Source organism: Myotis lucifugus, unplaced genomic scaffold (genome assembly GCF_000147115.1).
Source record: "Myotis lucifugus unplaced genomic scaffold, Myoluc2.0 scaffold_26, whole genome shotgun sequence".
In the NCBI taxonomy this organism is placed as follows: Eukaryota; Metazoa; Chordata; class Mammalia; order Chiroptera; family Vespertilionidae; genus Myotis; species Myotis lucifugus.
Genome location: NW_005871074.1, coordinates 1,148,794 through 1,167,090, shown reverse-complemented (window position 1 = coordinate 1,167,090; position 18,297 = coordinate 1,148,794). Strand labels below are relative to the sequence as shown.

At 46.4% G+C, this 18,297-nt stretch overlaps 1 protein-coding gene across 1 annotated transcript in view; it reads left to right on the top strand.

Annotated features, from left to right (window-relative positions):
- Positions 1-18,297, top strand: part of MFHAS1 (malignant fibrous histiocytoma amplified sequence 1) — a 73,166-nt gene that overhangs the window by 45,260 nt on the left and 9,609 nt on the right. Inside the window, 1 exon segment of the mRNA XM_006086165.3 lies at positions 14,126-14,252. Coding sequence (XP_006086227.1) covers positions 14,126-14,252 — 127 coding nt within the window.

Genomic DNA, 18,297 nt, shown 5'->3' with positions numbered 1-18,297 from the left:
CTTGTTATTTTTGAAAGTTAGATGTTTGTAGGTTGGCAACTCCCTCTACTTCTTGTTTCACGTGACTCTATTAAGCTAATAACCTCTGATACAAATGGGCTTCAGTTAAAGAACTTGGATATAATTTGGTGTAATTTTTCAGCTCAAGAGACAAGGAGCTTTTTTCCTCCCATCCAAGCCAGGATAAATTTTCTCATGGGTGATAGGGATTATTATGGTAGTTTTTCATTTTTCTACTTGTTTTATCAGAAGTGGGATAGTTTCCAGTCTAGATGGAGAGAAGATGGTGTTCTTCTGAGCTAATTGTGTGGGTTGGCCGGTAGATGACTTTTTGCTTCCAGACTGAAGGGAGCCAGTGTCCTGATCTCTTCTTACCCTTGGCCCTGTCTTCTGGAGGTTTAGGGGGATAGTGTTGGATGAACTAAAACTTAAGTTTCACTTCTAAGATATACACTCTTAACCTTGCAGTAGGCAGGGAGTAATTTCCTGAGGTGGAAGAGGAAGGAGAGGAGGAAGAAGGCAAGCTCAGTTGTCTCTAGTTGATTGGAGGTGCTGGCAGTATGTTCACTGTGACCTGCCCTACCACAGCATGTTCATGTTACTGCTGCTCCTTGACAGTTGACACCCACCAATTAGCTTTGCCTACTCAGACCTACTAATTTATAGCTATTAGCAGGTAGTGTCACCTACCCATTATTCTTAGATATTAGATAGTATGTATCTATGTTATTCATATTGGAATTTTCCACATGATTGAGTGTAGCTTCAGCTTGAATTTCATCTAATAGAATATGTATTTTCCCTTTTATTTATAACTATCGCAGTGAGGCGTAAATGAAATAATCATAAGTATAAGCTGAAAAAAGAATCTCAGCAAAAGATACATGCTTTCATGGCATTTCTGTCTTCCGTGGAATGAACTGTGAGACTCCCTGATTTTTTTAACTTGAAACTCATTGGATATGGTAAATGAAATTTGTCGTTCCTGAAATCTGTCAAGCCTTTCATTTCCTTGGGAAGGGTGGTCATGCTGGAACCCCAGTTGTTGTTTCTAGTTCAGGTTGTTGCTTAACTGTAGGGCTTTGTTTTTAATTGAGACACAGATGAGATATAATTGGCATATAGTAGAATGCACAGTTTGAAAGTGTACAGTCTGGTAAGTTTTGACATATGTCTAGACCCATGAAACCATCACCATGATCAAGATAATGAACAAATGCATCTCCCTCAGGAGGTTTCTCTTGCTCACACTCTTCTTTCCTGTCCCCTCTGTCCCACTCCTACCCCAGGCAACCACGAATCCTTTTTCTGTCACGATAGATTAGGTTGCATCTCCTAGAGTTTTATACAGTGGAATCATACAACATGGACTCTTCTTTGGTCTGGCTTCATTTACTCAGCACAGTAATTTTCAGATTCATCTATGTTCTACATATCCATGCTTCATCTTTTTTTTTTATTGCTGAGTAGTATTTTATTGCATGAATGTGCCACAGTTTGTTACCTGCTCACCTTTAATGACCATTTAGGTTGCTTTTAGTTTTTGGCCACTTCAAATGAAGCTGCTATGAACACTCATGTGTAAGTCTTAGTCTGGATTTATACTCTCGTTTGTTTTGGGTAAATAGGAGCGAATAGCTGTATCACATAGTAGGTGTATGTTTCATCTTTTCAAGAAATGCCACCAGCGTGTATGAGAGTTGCAGTTCCTCCACACACTCACTAACACTGGGTGTGGTCAGCCTTTTCCATTCAGACAACTTAAGTGTGAAGTGGCATCTCACTGTGGTTTTGTTTGCATTTCCCTAAAAACTAATGATGCAGTGCATCTTATCATGTGCTATTTACTGTTAGTATGCTTTCTTTGGTGAAATGTCTCTTCAAACTTCTGCCCAGTTTTTTTTATTGGGCTGCTTATATTTTTCTTACTAAGTCTTGAGGGTTTTTTATTCTGGGTACAAATCCTTTGTCAAATATGTGCTTTACAAATATTCCCTCTCAGTGTCTTGTCTTTCATTCAGTGTCTTTGGAAGAGTATAGGTTTTTCACTGTGATGATGGGCTTGCCATACAGAAAGATACTATTTTATTCACAGGATTAAAAGTACTTCGAGACCTATAGCCACACTTACACTTTCAGCTCAGATAGAGTAACAGAGCCTGTCTTTACTCTCACACTCAGAAAAAACCCCCAAACAAGTAAAATATATCCTATATAATAAAAGCGTAATATGCAAATTGACCGAAGGGCAGAACGACCAGTCGGCAGGGGGTGGGGCTGGCGAGCAGGCGGTGCCAGGCTAGCCAAGGCTTGTGCCAGCAAGTAGAGGGAGGGAACGGTAATGGGGGGTGGGGCAGCGACCAGCGGCAGAAGAGGGGCGATGGGGTGGGCCGGCACCGGCGGCAGAGGGGCAATGGGGTGGGCTGGCACTGTCCCCTAATTGGCCCATCCGGTTGCCTCCCGCAGAGGGAGGCCGGGCAGCAACGGCGGGTTGATGGGGGCGGTGCCGTCCCCTGATCCCCTGTCCTCACCTCCCACAGAGGGAGGCCAGACTGTGGTTTAGGCCCATTCCTCCCGGGGATCCATCAGTAGGACATCCCCTAAGGACTCCCGAACTGTGATAGGGCGCAGGCCAGGCTGAGGGACCCCCTCAGTGCACGAATTTTCATGCACCGGGCCTCTAGTAAAATAATAATCTTCAAGACCCTGAGCATCAGGCAACAAAGGACAGTATCCTGAGATACAGAAATGGGACGAGTCCCAGAATTGCCTCAGCTAGGGCCTCGAAAGTGTCCAGGATGCAGTGCAGAGAGGGGGAGCTGAGGCAGTGCCCAGGAGGTCCCCTGGATTAAGGAGACCACGGTGTGGACTCGTGAGCTGCTAAGTGGTCAGATGCTGGATGGTTTGAAGGCAGAGCAACAGGACTTGCTGATGGGTTCATTGTGTGTGAGAGAGAGAGGGGGAGGCAAAGATCACTCCATGGAGTGGACATTTTTGGATATGGAGGAGTCTGGGATACACATCAGTATCCAAGTGGCAATGTTTGATGGATATTTTAATCCTCATCCGGGGATATTTTTTCATTGATTTTTATTTATTTATTTATTTATTTATTTATTTATTTAACTTTTTCCAATGAATTTTAGAGACAGTGGAAAGGAGGGAGAAGGGCGGAAGAGAGAGAGAGAGAAACATCGATGTGAGCGAGACACATCAATTGGTTGCCTCCCACACATGCTCTGACCCAGGCCTGCGATGGAGCCTGCAACTGAGGTACATGCCTTTGACCGAAAATCGAACCTGAGACCCTTAAGTCCCAGGGCCAACACTCTAACCACTGAGCCAAACCGGCCAGGGCTTTAGTGGATATTTTGATCTCAGTCTGATATTCAGGCGAGAGTTCAGGACTGAAGGTCATCTGAGACCTTGGCCAGGCCAGTGGCCTCTTTACGTGGTGGTTCCCCTGAGTACTGAGCCGGCACCGCCCTTGCCTCCGGTGAAGCTGGTCCTGCGTGGCGATCCCGTACTTTGTCACTGGCTGTGGCTGCCGTGAGTGTGTCCTTCTGGTCTGTCTGCCTCTGGGCTTCAGTCTGGAAGCCAGCTGCCTCAGCTTTGCAGGTGGAGCGCAGCAGACACATAAAGAGCCTTTCTCGTCCGTAATGACAACCTTTAGGAGGCCGCAGAGGCTGAGGAGCGCTCAGTTTCGATTGTTCGTGCAATTTACTGCTTTTCAGGTCATCACAGATGCTTTTTGTTTGGTTAAAGTGGCCTCCAGTCCGGGCTGGATCTGCTGGGAATGAACGTGGGTAGGGGAGTAGATACAAAAAGCTGGTGTTGGGAGAGGGCCCAGCTGGCCCACACCCCCTGCACTGCTGGTTATGCACGTGGGAGATCCTGTTCATGTGCAAAAGGAGGAGGTCAGGAGGTCCACCATCTCGAGATTCCTTCCAGCCGTAAGGCGCCGAGGTCCTGTCCAACTCTCACTTCCGTGGATTTTCTGTCTCCAGGCCCCGCAGGGGCTCCCGGGCTCCCCCTGCCCAGCCCGACATTCACTCCTCCTCTGTCTTCCCTTCCTCCAAGGAAAGGAGTGTGCAGAGACTCTTGTCATCTTCCTTGTTAGGAGACGGAAAGAAATGTGTGGTTTCTGATCATTGCTGAGGAGTTCCAATGGCTCCCGAGTATTTCAGAATCAGGTCGATTTGGATAAGACCTCTGGGCCAGCGTTTCAAATTTCAGTTCGGGTCACGAAAGTTCCTCCCATTTTTAGTTGAAAAGAAGACTAATGATGGAGGGAGACAGTTTTAGTCTGAACGCTTTGATGCCGTCTGCGTTCATTTCTCTGAGCCTGGAACCACTTCCAGGAAGAGGTAGGTGACAGGCCAGCCCCATAAAGAGGAGCCGCTGCAAGCACTTCATCCCGGCAGCCGCGGGGAGGGGTAGGGAGGGCTTTTCTCGCTCCTCACTCGCCTTTGGAGAAAGGGAAGGCCAGGCCTCTGATCCTCCTCCCCTCTCTACCCCCCCCCCCCCCGCCTTTGATCTGTGAAGCATGTCTAATCCTCAGCCAAGTCTGCTGGAACTTTATCCAGAGCAGGAAAAAGGGAAATATTTTTCCTTTCTTGGGTGGATTTGTATTTATATAAACCCTTAGCAATGGAAATGGATCCAAGTGGCAGGCACACGCTTCCACGGGGAGGCAAGGTGGAATGAATGAATGAATGAATGAATGAATGAATGGCGGGAAGAGGCAGGGCAGGCTGTCCCTCTGCCCCAGTCGGCTTTGACGTGGGTCAGATGGTGGCAGACCTTTGAAGGGTCAGCGAGGAGAGGGTGGTAAGAAACCTCACGTGCATTTTCTGAAGGACATGCCTATCTGTGGACCATTATAGCACAGCGTAGGCTGAACCAGCAGCAAATCAGTTAACCCCTGACTGTGATGTGAGTGAGCTACATGTGCAGGGTGGGGCAAAGTAGGTTAACAGTAGTGAATACGTGAAACACAGAGTTTATTCTTGTTATTATCTATTTATTATATTTATACAAACCACTGTAAATGTACTTTTGCCCCACCCTGTATGTATATGAATGATTGAGTCACTTCATTTCTTCGTTGTTACTAAGAGAAAAGTGATGTGGGAGCCTTAGTTTCCTCTGACTCAGCCTCAGAAGGAAGCTTGACCTTCTCAGTGTGTCCCACTGTTGATTGACACACACGGATTTGTCTACACCTTTTTAGGCCAACCCTTGCTACTTCTCGTGGGTAGTGCGATTTGAAAGGGTGCTTGCCATCAATACAAATGGTTTCTTGTCATGAAACCACTCCACTTAAGCTTCACGTGGTGCCCTCGTGGTTCTGCGTTTCTAGGATGCAGGGTGATTCATTTTTAGACCTTCTAGAAAAATCTCACACAGAATCGAAAGACAGGATCCCTTGGTTTTGTGTTACTGCGGTTTGTATATTATCTGGCCTAATGTGAAACTGATGAAGATGCTGAGAACAGCAAGTAGAAGGAACTTTGATATCAAACAATCCTTTATTTGCTATTGTTCACTTTTTTAGAACCAAAAGCAAAGCCCTTCCTGGTAGGCGCCTTAGCTTCCTGCCGCTTCCCTGGAGTAATTCCTCCTGCAGATTAATAAATGCCGCAGGAGCCACGTTCACCTGCTGGCCCGGATGTTTGTTCTGGCCCCAGGGATATTCACTTTGTGTCGTTGAAGCCTCACTTCCAAGTGGAATCTTCCAGAAGCTTCTACCTGGCATGTCGCCCTAGGAAACTTCTCAGGGACTCTGAAGATTTGGAGACCCCGATGCTGGTTAAGCAGGTGGAGAGGGTCCAGGCAGAACAGCCTGGAGGAGGTGGGATGAGGCTTTTATTCCACTGCAGGTGATGGAATGGGGGTGGGGGTGGGGAGGATGTAGAGGAGAGAATTTCAAATAGCCAGACTTGAGGTAGCTGGTAGGAAAGCAGGTTGGATGTGTGCAAATCAAACAAACAAACAAACAAACAGACAAAAAGACATTAGCAAAGGGAAGTATTAGCTTGTAATATGAGGGATGTGCCTGAACTCAGGCAGACATTTGAAAACAAATTTTGTCAGCAGATTTTTCTCCCCTTGGTTGAACTTTAGTCAAATGCTCAGGAAGAGGTGCTGTGATCTGAGGTCACAGCTCTTGATCCAGAATAGACCCCAGTGATGACCCATTAGGGAACCCCATGGACCAAATGCCACTGTTCTCGGCATAGACACCTGAGCTACTTAGTCATCTTCTGTCCCTCAAACACACAAACAAAAACGCTTTGTGTCATTATAAGCAGACATTACTATTAGGACATGCTGGGGTCCAATCCCAGCGGGTCCAGGGGTCCCCAAAGGTGTGGACGGAGTCGGCGAAGAATGAATGACATGGAAACTGGGTTCAGTTCATCAGCATAGCGAGGTTCTCCCTCCAGGATCTCCAGCGAAGTTCTGGCTAGGATCTCCAGCGAAGTTCTGGTCAGGATCTCCAACCAAGTTCTGGTGCCATGTTCTCTCGCTAGGTTCTCCAGCCAGGTTCTCCAGCCAGGTTCTCCAGCCAGGTTCAGTCACCAGGTTCTTTAGCCAGGTCTTATCCGGGTTCTTTTGCCATGTTCTGTCTAGGTTCTCCAGTGAAGTTCTGTAGCCAGGTTCTGTCCAGGATCTTTTGCCATGTTCTCTGGCTAGGTTCTGGTTAGGATCTGATGAGGATGTGATGAGGATCTCATGAGGATCTGATGTTTATTGTCTTGTTACATCCGTATTTATACCAGCCGATTTTAATCCTGTCAATTTCTATTACAAAGGTTAGGGTGTTTCTTATCTCCATTCCAGGGAGTAAAGATTATGTAGCTTAAGCGTGATTGTTCTTATTTAAAGTGATTTACTACCCGCCTGGCACTTAGTTAAGGCATTTTATTCCCTCCCTAACTTCAGGGAAAAATCCCTACCTGGGGAAACAACCTTTCTCGGAGAGGTGACCTTGGTTAAAACACATAGCGCCAAGAAGGGGAGCAAACATTAAGAAGAGTATGCCATATACGCCAGGTCCCTTGAAACAGCAAGGATGGACCGGCTCCCGGCAAGGACAGTCACCTTCTGTCAGGAACTGGGCTAAACAAGAAGCGTTTGTGCCCAGCGTGGGGCTTCAGTTGCATTAATCATCAGGGGAGGGAGGACTTTGCAAGTTGGGATCATTGTGCACGTCATAGAAGTGCTCAGGAGCGTGACTTTTGTTGTTCCTTCTGCCAGTAACTGTCACTGCTGCCACCACTTTGGAGAATGTTGGCAAGAAGCTGAAGTGAAGTGCTGAGATGTAGTGTGTTTTCTGCAGCTGATGACCAGGCCACACAAACTCACAGAAGATAGGCACTGAGTTGTGCCCCTAGTTCAAGGGCATTTTTAAGAACCCCACTGACCTGCCTCTGTTTGGCTTATAGATGAGAAAATACAAAATTGTCCTCAAAGTTCAAGGCATAGAAGTGCATTTCTGAGTGTTTTTTAAAAAGAAGTCCCAGCATTCAGAATCAAAACTGGACTTGAGAATTCAACCAATGGCTGGACGTCATTCAGTTGCCTAGAACTCCCTGGGAGAAGAATGCCACATCCCTGTGGTCTGGGAGACCTCTCTGAGTCCCAGAACTCCCTAAGAGTCTATGTGACCAAGTGCTGGATATCTCTGGCCACCCAGCTGACTTCCCAGTGGCCCAGCCAGAAGATTCCTGCTGAATCTGCAGGTACCCTATCCAGCTTTCCTGGGGATTTTGTTGGCACTCAGAGGACAGATCCCTGCTGGCTTTGGTCAGCTGACTGTGGGCAGGTCTGACCCGGGGCAACCCAGCCCACCTCTCTACTATCTAGGAGGCTGTGCCATACCCTATCCAACCAGGCTGGGGAGGGCTCTCCCCACATCCAAGGTTTTCTTCCTTAGATAATCTCCCTCAGTCTCAGGGTGGCCTTTAGAAGTCTCTTTCCTCTTGATAATAAATTCCCTGTAAAAAGTCTCTAATTGTTGCCCTAACCGGTTTGGCTCGGTGGATAGAGCGTCGGCCTGCAGACTGAAAGGTCCCAGGTTCGATTCCGGTCAAGGGCATGTACCTTGGTTGCGGGCACATCCCCAGTAGGGGGTGTGCAGGAGGCAGCTGATCGATGTTTCTCTCTCATCGATGTTTCTAACTCTCTATCCCTCTCCCTTCTTCTCTGTAAAAAATCAATAAAATTTATTTTTTAAAAAGTCTCTAATTGTTTATATTAAGCCCCACTCTGTGGTTTCTGTCGCGTGACTAGACCCTGGCTGATTCCTGCAGCCATCAGTCTTAGTCAGGCTGGGAACTAAGGTTGTCTGATTGCAGATTTGACACTATCTGATTATTTCTCAAGGACCAGTAATTTCCAGTACATTAAGTTGATTAGTGTGATTAAGGCATTTAGTCTGCTTTTACATTTTTGATAAACATCTATTTTAAATAGCGCACAGGTGTTATTTCATGGTCATTATTTTTAAGAACGGAGACGTCTACCGCACACATGGCTTCCTTCTCACGGAAGCCCTCCCAGAACAGGAGTAGACGTCTGTTTATCTTTTCAAAATAGCAACCCAGTGCCTTCCCCTCCGGGGCTCCTTTCTCCTCTTTGTCTCCTAAGCCCTGGGATCTTTCATTCCTGTTGGTAGTTCAGACACAGAGCCTTGGAGGAAACCAGGAGGAGCGAGTCCATTTTTCTGATTGTTTTTTTTTTTCAGATGTGGTTTGTCCAGCTCATAGATTACAAGTGATGCGTACACCGTATTTCACCACTTCTGGTTGTGGTCTCCACTTCACTCCCCAAACCTACTTAGGCAAACACTCTTCACGCACACATCCATCCCCACCTTTCTGCTGAAGGCCCCCAGGGACCTCTGAACCCTGGGGTCCCTTTTCTGTTGTTATTTTGCTTGTCCTCTCAGCAGAACTTGGCACCGCTGATCACTTCCTTTTGTTGAGGATTTTGTTTTCTTTTGTGAAGCCACATTCTTGTTTTCCTTCTGCTTCTGGCAGCTCCTGGCTGCTCTCTTTCTTCTTCCCAGCCTCTAGGTTTTCAGTCCCCCAGGAGTTTGTCTGTGGTTCCTTTCTCTTCTTTATCTCCTCACTTTTCTCGGTGATGTCATCTACTTCTATGCCTTTAAATATCATCTATTGGCCAATCACTCCCAAATCCCTACCTCCAGCCTTCACCTTTTCCTGCAAATCAGAGTAGTTTATGTAATTACACACTTAATACCTAGTCCCATGTTTGTCTAACAGTCAAATCTAACCTGGCCTGAATAAAACTCTTCATTTCTCCGCTTCCCAACAAGCCACCTTTTCTCTTAGTCTTGCAAATAGTACCACCACCATCTGCCAGTTTCTCAAACCAAAGATTTGGAATTATCCTTGGTTCTTCTCTGCCTCTGACCTGCATATCCAGTTCATTAGCAAGTCCTGTTGACTGTCTACAAAACACACCCTAGTCTCCCCATCTCCACCAGCACCTCTCCAAACCAGGCCTCCACCATCTGGGCAGGAGTGTGAGCCTCCTAATAGTGTCCCTGCCCTCATCAGAGTGACCTTCTTAAAACAGATCAGATGTCATAACTCTGTTTAAAATCTTGCACATGGCTCCTACCACTTAGAATGAAAACCAAGTCCCCATGATCTGGCCCTCACTGCCTCACTTCCTCTCTTTGTCCGCTTTCTCCTTCACCCATAATCTAACCACCCAAGGCTCTTCTCTGGGCATCCAAGCATCATCCTACTTCAGGTCTTTTTGCATTAGAGATTCTCTCTGCCTGGAATGTTCTTCCTGTAGCTCACGTCTCCTATTATTTAGATTTCAGCTTAAAGGTACCTCCTCAGAGAGGCATCCTGTCCTGGACATGCCAGGGGAAGCAAACACCCGGTCACTCTCTGATTCATTAGCCTGTTTTAATTACCTGGGTAACAATTTTTTTGTTTTAAATATATTTTTATTGATTTCAGAGAGGAAGGAAGAGGTAGATAAAGAGAAACATCAATGTTGAGAGAGAATCATTGATCAGCTGCTTCCTGCACACTCCCTACTGGGGATGGAGCTCGCAACCTGGGCATGTGCCCTTGACTGGGAATTGAACCATGACCTCCTGGTTCTTAGGTTGGCGCTCAGTCACTGAGCCATACTGGCCAGGCTGGATAACAAGTTTTTATCGGTTATGCAGTTTGTTTTTCACTAGTGTTCTTTGTAGACTATAAGCTCCATGAAATCAGGGATCTTTGGGGACTTACTCCCCGCCGTTCTCATTCTGCAGTGGTGCCTGTCTCGCATTCGTCAAGGGCTAGTTTGCAGCTGTTGCAGGAATGAGGGAATTCAGTGGCAGAGCCAGGCCTGGGACATAGGATTTCCTTCTTTCATTTCTCCTCTAATTTATACCAGGATGTCTTTTGCCAGTGAAGCACTTCCTGGCTCCGGGTTATTGATAATCTGCTGTTTACTTAAAGGTTATGGTAACATTTCTTAAAACACTTCCAAATTATATTACCTTTAATTCATTTGCATTTCACATCTTCTTTTAAACGTCACCTTTAAGTATGATAGAAAACACCTTTACATGGCATTTTATGACCTGCATCTTTTTGGATTTTAATTTTAAAAAAACAATTTACAAATTATTTGCAAATTATGCAGTTTTTACTTCTGTCAGAGATGGGCACAGCCCTGGGCTCGGTGACAAAGGCCCAGACCTGTTTCTGCTCTTTACACAGACTTGCTGTGCTCCTTCCTGCCTTCACTTTATCTTCCAAAAAATGTTATCGTTCATCATCAAGAGCCGAGACCAAAGTCACTTCACCCAGTGGAATTTTTTTTTAAATCAAGGCTACCCAAAAGTACAACCTGGCCTATTTATTTGATTGATTTAGCCGTGGTCCTGAGGGAGGCACCGTGGTGCTGGGATGAGGTGCGGGCACTGGGACCCGCCCTGGAGCGCATAGGGCAGCCACCTCTGTGGACGGTTGGCGACGTTGGAACCAACAGATGCAGTGGCACGGTTTTAAATTGAACATGTTACTGTTCCGTTTTTACTCCTCCTGTGAATATGCTTTCTGGGCTTTATTTTGTCTTAAGACCAGGTGTCCTTTTATCTCTGGCTTTCCTGTTCCACATAAAAGGGACCGAGGAGTCCACCAGTGCTTGCGGCCCCCGACGATGCTGGGCTCTCCAGGTGCGGAACCTGCCTGCTCACTGGTTGCAGCGGATGCTGCCTCTGCCCCGAGGAGACGTGGCAAACATGCATTTGTGTGTCTCATTATAGCTACATCCAGAGTCTCACTTAATTAAATTAATTAAAAGACAGGAGTGGGCCTCGGGGCTGGAGGGTGTGAATTTTACAGTATTGGAGCTGAAAGAGGCCTTAAAGACATCCAGATAATGTCTTATTTAATAGAACCTCTATTCTTGTTTAATGTCAAGACTCCTTTTGCTGTTTGGAGGGATGTTCCTAACCTACACCATTATCCTGGATCAGGAAGTGGGTTTTATTTGCACTTAGAAAGCAAGGTTTGGGGCTTTTAATATTGTGGTTTGGGTTGTCAGTATGATACATTTTTAGTATTTTCATCATGTGCCTCATATGGGAGAGTTCTGATGAGGGGCAGAAAAAGCTGAGCTCATTTTACTTATCTTCCGTTGATTTTACTTTGAAAAACCATCATAAAACGTGGTGTTTTGCTCTTTCACAGGGGCGGGGACACAGTTTATAAGAGTTTACTCGTATTTTCATGCCAGAAATCTTGAGCTAGGGCAATTAATAGTTTTTCATAACTTTCATGGGCACAAGGATACAGTTCAGTGGCCTAACACAGCTTCAGTTAATGGAAGGGTCTGTTTATCAGGCCAAATGTCTGCATCTCCAGGAAGACTGATTGCATTCATTGTACGTTGCACATGACTAGACAATTTCCCGCAGAGGAGAAAGCCTTGGCCCTTCACACTGGCCTCTCCCTTCACTGTGAGGCAAACTCTGTTCTCTTCTTCTTATTGGCTCACACCTAAAATAAACAAGCCAGCAACCCCAGGGCCTCTTCATCTCGAATGACCCATTTCGCTCTAAGTTCATGTGTGTGCTTTGTCAATTTATGTTTCTAATTAGAATGTGCTTTCAAGTTTACATTGCCACATTGAAATGTCAGTCTCAGAGTTTTTAGTGACCACAGACAATTCTATCCGATGAATGGGTCATAGTTTATCATGTCCCCGTTGTTGGACATTTGAGAGGGTTATCAAGTTTTCACTGTTGTGGATAGTGTTGCTATGAGGAATCATTGTATAATTTTTGTCAGAAAGCAAGGCCTACTTTTTTACTGAATTTATTGGGGTAACATCGGTTAATAAAATTATATAGGTTTCGGGTGTACAGTTCTATAATACGTCATCTGTATGTTGTATTGTGTATTCACCAACCCAGGTCAAGTCTCCTTCAGTCACCATTTCCGCCGCCCCCCCCCCCCCCCAATACCCTCTTCTACCTCCTCCTAGCTCCCTTCCACCTCCCCCCAACCCCCTTCCCCTCTGGTAACCACCATGCTTTTGTCTGTGTCTATGAGCGTTTATGCTTTTTTTCCTCAATCCCTTCACCTTTTTCACCCAGCCCCACAACCCCCCTCCCCTCTGACAGCTGTCAGTCTGTTCTCTATCTATGAGTCTGTTTCTATTTTGTTAGTTTATGTTGTTTATCAGATTCCACATATGAGTGAAACCATAGGGTACTTGTCTTTCTCTGACTAGCTGATTTCACTCAGCAGAATGCGCTCCAGGTCCATCCGTGTTGTCACAGAGGGTACGATCTCCTTCTTGTGTTACAGCCGCGTAGTGTTCCATTGTGTAAATGGGCCCCAGCTTTTGTATCCACTGACGGGCACTCGGGCTGCTTGCACCCATCACGCAGGACTGCCCTTTTGCTAAGTTGACTTTGTCGGTGCTGAGACCCTCTACGTGAGAGACCCTGCCTTAGACTCCTGTATCCCCCTGCATCTTCTGCAGCTCCTCGCACACAGCACGGTCGTGTCTCTGTTTAAATATTCAGGGAGTGGCTGCACTTTAGTTTAAAATCAAATTTGTGTTAAAGACATTTGAGACGATGAGCTTCTATTTTAGTAGATAGCACATGTTATGAGCCACTCTCTGCACTCGTGATTAAGATAGGTTTGGGGGGATGAAAAAACCGTTTTTGTTATTTTCTTAATTTAGCAATTGGGCACATTTCTTAAATCCTAAGAATACTGTCACCATGCCTTTTGGAGTGTACGGTTGTACCGAGCGAGAACACTGTGCTGGCCATGGCAACAGAGAAAGTGCTGTTAGGTGGGGGGTGGGGGAGTGGGGGGTATTAAGGAGCAGCCTTCATCCCTGCTCTTTGGGATTTAATGATCCAGTTGGAGAGAAATTGTATCCGGGGCGTGCTGGGGACACAGGTTTCCTTTGGGTATTGTGGGAATCCATTATGTTAATTATCTGTGTTTCCTAGACCCCGTTACTAATAAGATAGTATTGTGTTGGTCTTTTCAAATCCGCACACAGACCTACCCAGGAAATCCTCTTGCCAGCGCGAGGCTGGGCTGTTCACCTTGATAACGCCTTTGGTGGCTGCATTTCCAGGTCATTTGTGTGGGGCTTTGTTGAAAGGCTGCTCCCTCTGCCCGCGTCCCATCTGCCCCGTCCTCCTGGTGTACAACTCCTTGGCAGCGCCCGCTTCTCTGGGCTCTGGGGACCCTGGCTCAGTTTGCCTGAGTGTAGATAAAGATGCTCCGTGGAGTCAGTCTGTGAAAAGGAAGGTGAGGAGACTAGGGGCAGATGCTGTCTTTGTCGGGGACGATGGCCTTCCTGCCACAATCCTCAGCGTGCTCTCCGTGGTGATGCAGATGAGAATTTCGGCAGCGCAAGTGGGAGCAGAGCCCAGGCTGCTGTTCTCGTGCATATTTGTTCTGGGAGCCCATGGTCTGTGGACCCGGCGCTTCCCCACCACCTGCCCTCTCCTTGCTTCCTTCATCCCAGCTCTGTTCCTCTGTCAGATGGTCCCATTGTTAAGGCAAATCTCATGCATGCATTTTTCTCTCTCCTCCTGCAGGGGAGCTGCTGAGTCAGCCCAGACCGGAAGGAGTGGCCGAGATCATTTGCCCCAAGAACGGCAGTGAGCGAGTGAATGTTGCCTTGGTTTACCCACCTACACCGACTGTGATCAGCCCCTGTTCCAAGTGAGTTCTGAACGTGGGTCGCCCCTGCCCCTCACTCCTGATCCTGCCTCAGTAGTTGTGATGAACAAAAAGCCAAATTCAAGTATATCTCAACAGACCTTATAAAGTGCCCCTCCCCCCCCCCCAGAACAGACCTAGTTATCTAGGTGACATCAACACTGTGGCTTATGTAGCAAACTAGGAGCTTTTATTTTTTTCTTATTTGTGACTTTTTTTAACCTTTGCTGAAGAAAAAAAAAAAGTCAGAGCATTTTTGACAACTTTTATTGAGATATCATTTATATGCCATACAGTCCACTCATCAAACGTGTATAATTCATTTTTTGCAGCTAAATGCAATCAAAAAAAGCATTGTTTTCATGGGTAGTCTTAATTCTGTCATTGCAGAAGTAAGTGGGCCCACAAATTTTTGTGCACCGGGCCTCTATCTATAATATAAAAGCGTAATATGCTAATTAGACTAGACGTCCTTCAGCCGGGGCTGCGAGGGAAGCCCGAGTCCCGGGTGCCAGAGGGAAGCCGGTGCCGGCAGCCAGGGGAAAGAAGGCCTACTCTTGCATGAATTTCGTGCATCGGGCCTCTAGTTAAATGAGAAAAGCTTGCAGAAAAGCGGTAGTAGGTTACTTTTCCTCTGGGCCTTTGGTTCTGTATCAGTCCTTGGTAGTCAGAGGCTGTGTTGTCTGCTCTCATCTTCCCCAAAAGGGACTTAAAGACAGAGAATGCACCTGTGTGAATTAACTTTTTTTTTTTAATCCTCACTCGAGGATATTTTTCCATTGGTTTTTAGAGAGAGAGTGGGAAAGAGAGAAAAACGTCAATTGGTTGCCTCCTGACCAGGGCTTGGGCCAGGGAGGAGCCTGCAACCAAACTGAGGTACATGCCCTTGACCGGAATCGAACCTGGGACCCTTTGGTTCACAGGCCGACGCTGTATCCACTGAGCCAAACTGGCTAGGGCTGAATTAACTTTTGGATACAATGTTAACTTAGTATTATAGATAAAACTCATCTTTTTTTCTTTTTCTTTCTTTCTTTTTTTTTTTGGTAGTATTAAGAACTAAACCGTGAAACCACTTTTCAACTGAGATGAAATGCATTCTTACCACAAATCTTGTCTTCTTGGAGAGATCTGGTATCTTGGGTGCTGTCACTTCAGCAAAGTATTCATGCCGGAAACCTGCATTTTTCCTCCTAGTTGACCACATGGAATTTTTTTTCATATGTAAGCTTTTTACAGGGAGGTTGGGAAGTTCACATGTGAGGATGGTGACCCGTCATCTCCTCTGGAGAAGCTTGCTGCCAGGCTGGGTTGGGGAGAGCTGTGTCCCTGGGGTGTCGGCTCTCCTGCCTTTGGGGGGCTCTCTGAGGAGGGAGGGGCCTTCATTGTCACACTCATTCGGCTCATTAGACAGAACACCTCCAACCCCTTTTCCTGGGAAATAGGAACACTCACAGAAACACATATCTAATTTCAATATATTCAGAATGCTGTTTTAGCTAACACAATAGAGACAGTGTGATGCCTCGCCAATATGCCCCTAAGACATTGTCAGATCTTGAAGTGCTTCTTAAATATTAAGTCGAATTACACAGTAACTTCATATTAACCAGAAAATCCCCAGTCCGGAACCTATCAGACCACAGAAATTTTCCTGGTCTTTGAATGGGTCCCTTTCTTTCAGATACACTGGGGTAAGGACACGGGGACAGTACAGACACAGCAGGTGTGGGAGGGGGAGAAACAGTTGTTCAATACACTTTGCATTGGTGTAGACTTTCCTGAGCCAGGAGAGGCATTAGCCTATTGCTTTGCCCTAGCCACGTGGCATTTAATGGGCAGGAGAGAGCTAGGACTCACATATCCATTTGCAGGAGAAACCGCCGTGGCCCGGAGCCAGCTTTATCAGTGTTTTCCCAGGGGCTTCTTGTTGTCCTGCCACAGAAAGACACTTACACCAACCTGGAAAAATGCTATCAGCCCCGTCTCTCCCCATCTCTCCCACAGTTTATTATACCTAAATGAACAGGTCTTTAAAGTCCCGAGTAACCAGAGCCGCCTCGCCTCAGACATCTAGATGCTGGAGGGAATGCCCTTAGGATTGAACTGCTGTTGGCCTCGCTCTGTGAATGGTTTTATTTTGAAATGGATTTTTTTTTTGAAGGCCTCATACAGTGGATGGCAGGTTTGGAGTGTAGGTTTCTATTCTAAATGAAGGAAATCTGTGAAAACAAACACATCCAGGCCAGGCCCAGTGGGAGGTCTAATTTACAAGTAGATGACAATATATTGGAAGCAGGAGATTTAGGAGACAATGAGGAAAGCTGTTCCAGGAGGTGGGCATTACATCAGCACAGCTGTGGGCTGATGAGCCTGGGAGTTAGACTTGGAGCCCAAATGGGCAGGAGAAATAGGGAGACCAAGGGGGTGGGGGTGGGGGGTGGGGGATGGCCTTGCAGCTTCAGCCAAGTTAACTTAAGCAGGTCACTGTAGAGTGATCTTTGACTTCTGTCACCCCATAAAATGCAGGTGGATGGCTCTAAGTGTGGGTCCCCTGGCCAGGGGGCCTCACTGAGCAAAATTGAGCCATGCTGCCTGGATGAGCACACCCATTCCACCCCCAATTCACTTTTAGAGCTGAACATAATTTATTGTTCAAATCAGGGAAGGATTGAGAGTGGCAGGCGGGCTGTTTAATTATTACACCAGGATGCCAGGCATCAACCAGAGCTGTCCCCGGCAGACCAGAGTAATCACCCTGCTCTCGGGTCACCGATCTAGACCTTAGCATGGTTTTTAAAAAGACATTCCAAGCTCTTCTTTGACCAGTTTACTCCTCCCCTTTATTGGCCAAGTCAGAGACTGGTCATGCAGCTGCCTGCCTTTGACCATGTGTACACGGTGGTGCTCAGTGAGCTTAATGAAGAAAATCCACTGAGGACTGATTTGATCGGATATTCCTTATGAATTCTAAGCTTTTCCATTGCTCATTTACAAATGTTCTAGGTGTTTTCTTCCCGAGTCGGGAGAGACAGAGAACAGAGCAGGGAGTGATTTATTCTGGCTTGTCTCAGTGGTTGGTGGCTGAGGTCTGGACAGACATTGCCCTGGCGAGAGGTTACCTGTCCTGGAGGAAATGAAGCACCTCTGCTCCTGCACCTCGGCCTCCAGGGGGACATCTCCAGGGGGACACCGAGGGGCTGATTATCAGAGAGAGATACAAGCCATTTCCATACTTTGCCCTTTGGGGCTGATTTCCAAAGATTTGCATTTGAGTTGAGATGAAAATTTATCCAGCAGCAAGTTTGCTGGGTTGCTCTAAAAAATTCGGACCTTCTTAAGGGTACATTTCTTAAAGCTTTATTGAGATAGACTTTCATACCATAAAACTGGCCCATTCAGAGATTATGAAGATATTTGCAACTGACAACATAGTTTAATTTTAGAACATTTTCAACACTCCAAAGAGAAACCTCTGGCCCATTTGTGATCACTTGTGTTTGGTATAACACCTAGCTCCCTGCAGTCAGTACACATTTTTAGTAGCACGTTCAGGAATGGCTTTGCTGCCTGTTGTGATGGTATTAAACAGATTTGTAGTTTTAACGAATTTCTTATAAACACCTGTTATCCCTGGTCCCGTTCAGTCTAAAGGCAGTGAGTTGATTTGCACCCCCCCACTCCTCCCCCACCCCCGCCGCCAGTTTACTGGACAAAGGGGAATTAGAGCTGCTTGGAGGGAAGTTGTTTTTTGTTTTTGTCTTTTTTTTTAAGTATAGGTAGCAATTTCAAACATAGATTTTATTTTTTAGAGCCATTTAGGTTCATAACAAAATTGAGCAGAAGTTACAGAGAGATCCCATATGCCCTTTGCCTCTGCACATGCACAGCCTCCCCACCATCCCCATCCCCATCCCCATCCCCACCCCCACCCCCACCCCCACCCCCACCAGCGGGCACATTTGTTACTGTTACTGTTGATGAACCTGCGCTGACATGTAATCACCAAGTCCACAGTTTATATTGGAATTCACTCTGTGCATTCTGT